Source organism: Phaethon lepturus, unplaced genomic scaffold (assembly GCF_000687285.1).
Source record: "Phaethon lepturus isolate BGI_N335 unplaced genomic scaffold, ASM68728v1 scaffold11928, whole genome shotgun sequence".
NCBI classification, from domain to species: domain Eukaryota; kingdom Metazoa; phylum Chordata; class Aves; order Phaethontiformes; family Phaethontidae; genus Phaethon; species Phaethon lepturus.
In genome coordinates this window covers 14,697-21,036 of record NW_010556953.1, presented here as the reverse complement: position 1 = coordinate 21,036, position 6,340 = coordinate 14,697, and the positions used below count along the sequence as shown (strand labels likewise).

The following is a 6,340-nucleotide window of genomic DNA, read 5'->3' as shown; positions in this document are numbered from 1 at the left end:
CCTGCTGAATCTGTAGCTAAGTGAAGCTAAAGAAGGGAGCCTACCCTGGTACGCAGCCTCCTGCAGCCCTGGTGTATTAGCAAGGACAGATCGGAAGGCAGCCTGGAAGCAAGGCTTGTCTGAAGCTGCCTCCAGCACGGGTGAGCAAATTAGCAGCTATTAGACTTCAGGAAGTCTAATAAGGAATCACTTTTGTGGTAGATGACCAATGAAATCAATGAAAATGATTGAAGCTCCCTCTTTCCTCCCCTCCAAGGGCAATCATTCCGGTCGCTCCCATTGCACATTAAAACATCCTCCTTCAGAAATGTTGAAACCTGACTGAGGAAGGCACTATGCTAAATGAAGGCCAGAGGGAGCTGAGCATTTTAATCATTTCAGCCACAAGTCACCAGCACTAGGCATTTTGTAGAACGCTTCTTTTTGCTATACCTCATCAGTGTCTCCCATTTGAATTCACACCAGAGACCTGAAAGCAATCCATTTTCTTTTCTTTTTGTTATCAGGGAGGATAGATGCACAGAGAGCTGTTTAGGCTGTAGCAGGATTTGTGTTTGTGCAGCTGCACATTTCACCATGCGTGTGCAACCTGATAAATCTTCCATTTCAGAAAGGTCAGCTCAACTGAAGCACACTGTCAGCTTCCACAACTTTGAATCAAGTAAAGCAAATTTCAATACGGAAGAAACAAATAAACCCCAAACCATATGGTTTTACATAACTGGACTTCATATCACCTAATTATGAAACACTTAAATATACTGAAAATGTGGTATTCATGAACCCTAGCTATGCCTTCTCTGAAACCATTCCTTCACTGTTAGCAAATATAGTCAGGTGGAAATATAGGCAAAATGTACAAAAATCAGCAGCAAGGGAGACTATTGCATTGCAGGTATGCATATCACCACATGACTCTACATCATTGAAAAGCAAGCCACTGTGTTGACAAATTTACTGCTTGTAACATTACGGGGCTTTTTTTCTTTCTTCATGTGTTGTTTTTTATTTTAAAGGAGACAGTCTGAAATTCTGAATTCTGAACTGAAAAACAAAAATCCACAGCGGACTAGAAAGGAATCTCTGCAGGCAACTGACAGGACATCTCTGCATGCAACTGCATGTCCTCCAGTCATGAAATATATTTGTTTTTCTAAAGTCAAAACCCAGATTCTGCAAATTGAAAGACCATATTTAGAGTTACTGAATCCATTTTCACTTACACTAAGTCCTTTACCAACACTTTAACATGTTAAAAGATGACACAGTGGCTAAAAACTGTATTTATTACTATCTGAAGGTCCATGTCCTTGCCAGAGAACTGCACGAATGGAAAGCATAGCCCCTGGGCAAGAACAATATAGACTGCTTCTGTATACATATACATGCACACAGCTTTCCATCAGCAAATACCTAGGAAGAAAAGAAAATGTCACATCTGACACCACAGTCACATCCACTGATCTAAAAATATAAACGGATCACAGAATGGTTTACTTGACATTAAGGCCCTTTTGCGTTGCTAGAATGAGGTAAAAAAGAGGAACCCATGGTAAGGGCATGCAAAAGGCTGTGTTTCTAGAGATAAGACATATTTATTCATCTATGTGTACCTCCATCTTAAGTTTTTGAACCTCCAGTGTTACATATTATGTTTGTGGCCTTAATAATTTTGAATTTGCATATCCTGTTGTATTAGGCTACTTTATTTTGCACAACAAAAAGTCTCATCTTGGCATTTTCAGTCCACAGTAAGCCAGCATCCAGGTTTGAACTGGCTTGCTGAAACAAAATGCCAACTCGATATGCCATGCTGGTAGGTGATAGCTGAAACGAACATACTTTAGTAAGAAGCAAACAAGTAAGCAAGAGATGATTGTACTGGTTTTCCTTCTAGGATATGGTATTGGTCTTCCTCCCAACTCTCCGCTCACCTCAAACATCTCTGAACTGATAAGCCAGTACAAGTCCCATGGCTTCATGGATGTTCTGCATGACAAATGGTACAAGGTTGTTCCATGTGGGAAAAGAAGCTTTGCTGTCACGGAGGTAAGTGATGAACTTGGGTCACATAAATGAGGATTTGCTCAAGTTGCCAATTATTTCCCCTCATTCACAATGTGCAGTAGATATACAGACATGACAGAGATGGGCTGCAGCTGAAGGGAAGCATTAGGTTTCAAAAGCAAGAGATGCTAAGCCCAGCAGCACTCAGATCAGCACAAGAAAAGCATCAGTACTGTGCTGCTAAGTTAGGCATGCAGTGCATGCACCAGAGGGCACTTCTGGAGACAAACGGGGCGTGTAACATAGCATTAAAAAAGTGATCTGGCATACTGCACAACAAATCTATCTGATTGCATCCAATTATGTGTATCACCATATACAGGATCTGTCAGTGATTCTGACACACACGGGAGCAATAGCTAAAATAGCTAACACAGACCAATGAGAGCAAAAGAAGCAGAGAGTGTGGGAATTTAGTACATCCCAAATTTCTAGTATAATCCTGATCGCTTCCTAGTACAGGTGGCAGCTACTTGTACCAAAGATAGGACTTCAGCCTCGAAACAGTCAACTAAGATCTCGTGCTAAGAACAGAAGAGAAGCAGGTCTCATGTCTAAGTAGAACTACAGTAAATGGAAGTAAATCTCTATTGTTTTATGTCCTGGTATCAAATCAGAGGAGTTATGACAGCTTGTGGCAGCTGCAGATGTAGGTCATTATTTATGAGAAGAAGACTGCTCTTATCAGAATAGTTTTTTGTCAAGTTCCCTAGACTGTCAAGTAAAAAAAGATAAAGTGCTGAGGAATTAAAAGATCCAGCATGCCTGAAACTTACAGCATACACTTTCAGCTCAAGGTGTTCCAAAAGATATAGGTTACATATTCTCACTGGCATAAAATGCGTAGCTAGAAGTATGCTATCTCCTCCTCAGACGTTCAGCCAATATCAAGCCAACCCTACGTGTTCCCTGAGGAAGTGGTAGCATGGACATTTTCCCCTAAAATAGAAGCCCAGTTTCCTAGAGTTCTGATTCCTGCCCTTTAGTGGTCACCTGAGCATCCTGTCTGCAAACCTCTCACTGCTGACTAACTCACTAGAAAACTAACATTTTTTGGATATCAGACAAAAAAAACCCTTTTGACTCCTTTAATACATAGATTATGGGGGTATTTCTGCATCTCTCATTACATTTTTAACTTCTCTATTCAGATTGTGTCAATATGAAATAAATTATATTTTAACATCACACATTCATAGAAGAACTAAATTCAATTTATTTTTATTCAACTTAATTATTCTGTGATTCTGTGAACCTGTTCAATTAATTTTTTTCTTTTTTGTGTAATTAATTCAACACAAGAAAGGACATTTTAAAAAAAGACTGTATTCACTGCTATTTCTGATCTGGCTCATCTGAAGATTTTATTATCATCTAATAAGACAGGTATCTGGGGAATTTTCTTTGTAATGTAGCTGATGTATCTGTTCCTGACAAGCACTTCATTCAATGACCTCTTGTTACTCTACATTTTAACACAATCTTTTGAATTAAACCTCAGGAAAATTACCAGACAGTAATGGTATTAATTACCACAACTGTCTTAAAACTGAAAACTCTTGTAGCAGAGACAAACTTACCTTCTTAGTAATTCCACAGTGATGAAACATAAGGAACTTCCTCTGGTCATGAAAATCTTACTCCAATAGTCATATCCAGTGCTGTATTCTGTGTACTCCTCGAGAAATAGCTAAGACACAGAATCAATTCTGAACATCTTCCAGTTAATACATACAGTTTTATTTACTACTGTTTTTCTCCCAGAGTATATATTTGCTCCTTTAAGCCAGTGGTCTCTAGAGTGGGGTGCATACAGCCCCTGGGGGTGCGTGAGACAATCCACTGCGTTGCAGGAAGAAAAAATTAGAACTTCCATTACATATATTTTTTTTTAATATAAAAAATATAATTAAATTGACATATATGGGGCTTACACTCAAAAAGTAACTGATAACACGTGTGCGATCAAAAAAAGTTTGGAGGCCACTGGTCTAAGCTTTACAATCTCAAGACTGTCTCTAGAAACAGGAACTTTTTTCCTGCCATAGCAAATATAGTAATAGAGGAAATAAGCCCTGGCTGGGCAAAATGCAGAAGGCATATTATAAAACCAATTGGATTTGTATTTTTGTGAAGAAAAGCAAACATGAGCAAAGATAGAATAAACCTTGCATTCAAAATGGAGAGAAAAAAATCTGATAGGCAGCATGTCATTTTTACAGTTATTCTTCTGAAAGTCCTTTGCAATTTAAAAACACGAGCAAGGACCGTACCATTTTCCTACACAGCTACCGCTAGTACATTATCTCTGAGGCAAACCCAGTTCTTTCGCTTCCCTAGATTTTCATTAACTCCTTCATGTTCAGTGATGCAATACTGACAGTCACTGGTTTCCAGGTAGGCCTTAAACTTCCCTGTGCTCATGGCATGAAAAAGCAATGGCATGGTTTAAGTATTCAAAGATTGCTCAAGGATGGCCAATAAAGGGAGAGGAGGTGGGAAAAAAGCTCCCATGGACTTCATTTTTTTCTGTGTTGAACAGATTTTAAGGGAGGTTTTAATCTTGGGGCCAGATGGAAGACTTCCTGTGCTTTAAAGTACTTCCGTAATTTGACTGTAACCTCCATGGGATGGCCACAAAGGAAGGCAGGTCTAGCTGCTCTGGGGCTGGTTATCTGACTGTAGTCCTTATTTGATCTTCAGTTGTGCTAACCCAACATCCATAGTTGAGTTTTTCTCCAGAGGCCAAGGTCCAACAAGCTGGTTCAGGTGACAGAGCTGAAGGACTCTAAAAAGTCACTAAAGACTTCTTCTTTTAACAAATCCTTACATACTCAAAGGCCTTATGCCATCAGAAGGAACGAGCAAAAACAAAAGACAACGTTGTGGGGTAAGCTCTGCTAAGTCCAGACCTTCCCTTTCCTGAATTCTTCTACTACATCTCCCATGAGCATTCCCTCCTCTTAATCCACTCCTCTTGGCCAAGAACTTGCAGATTTTAGAAATCAAAGTTTCAGAGCCAGGACAAATTTACTAAATTAAACATGGCCAAGCAGCAGACACTCTGAAGTATAGCTTCCCCATCATTACATCAAGGAGCATGGAAATTATTCTTGGTCTTATCTTTATGTCACTTTGTATCCTTTACTTCTGTATAGCCCAGAAATCTCTGTTATTTAACTCCCTGAGGTCAGTCACAGTAACATTCAACAGATTCACTGAAGTGTGGACAATACTGAACACAAAAGCATGCAATTCATTTTTTAAAAAGTCTCAGCTTCTAAACGGATAGTCATTCACATGGATTAAATACCAAACTAAGACACAGCAATTGCCTTTTGATAGCTAGAGTAAGGCTTTTTATTTTTCTACATCTTTTTGGTCTGTGACATGCTGCACCTGTTGACCAAGAGTAATGATCCAAAAATGGAAATATACGTAGGTGAAATATTGATCAGTAGAGCCTTTAAATGGGTGAAATATCCATCATCCTTTTTTGTCATTACCTCTTTAGGTTGTACCTGATTCTTACCTACCTGCCACTCCTGCCCGCTGAGGTTAATTTTTCTTTAGATTCATTTTGAGTTTCATCTTCCGACTAATGATTTTTTTCTAATCTTACACTGGAAAATTCTATTTCCTCTGGTAGAACTCACTGCTAGCTCTTTCCATGTCTCTACCTGGCAGCACTTTGCTAATTCTAAATTGCATTTGAACACAAAGCTGTCTTGGAAAGTCATGATTCAGACTGGGGTTAGAAAATTTGCAGTGACTCCTCAAGCTGAGAAACCAAATAAAGATGAGTTTGAAAGTATAGAGGTCAGTAGGGCTTGACTCCACTGTTTTGTATGAACCTTTTCAGCAAAAGCACTTGCCCAAGGAATCCTACTCTGGCCGGCATCCATTGGATCCTTCATGGGGGATGCAGCTAACTCAGACTTAGAATGAATTGCTGCAGTGAATTGCATCTTACCCTCTCCTCCACAAGTAATTGTCGATAGCAATGGCTATTTTGTTGATAGTACTGATGGCTAGTCACTAGCAATATAGCTTGAGTACTCTTGATTTAGTACTCTTCATTAGTACTCTTGAGACTGTAGTCTCTAAGGAATTTCTTTGTTATTGCTAAGTTCCTACTTAGAGCAGCACATAGTGCAGGAAGGAAGTGGGGCTGGCAGAGCTATATTTGCACATATTACATCTGGACATAATCAGTGTCATTCATGTTCAATTTGCACACAATGCACTTATCCCTTCCTCTGCCCTAGTTATT

The 6,340-nt window shown here is 39.3% G+C and overlaps 1 protein-coding gene across 1 annotated transcript in view; it reads left to right on the top strand.

Moving 5' to 3' along the window:
* Positions 1-6,340, top strand: part of GRIN3A (glutamate receptor, ionotropic, N-methyl-D-aspartate 3A) — a gene marked incomplete at its 5' end in the record, with an annotated part of 43,040 nt that overhangs the window by 24,896 nt on the left and 11,804 nt on the right. Inside the window, one exon of the mRNA XM_010292618.1 lies at positions 1,898-2,049. Within this exon, the coding sequence (XP_010290920.1) occupies positions 1,898-2,049 (152 nt within the window). The remainder of the gene's footprint in view (positions 1-1,897; positions 2,050-6,340) is intronic.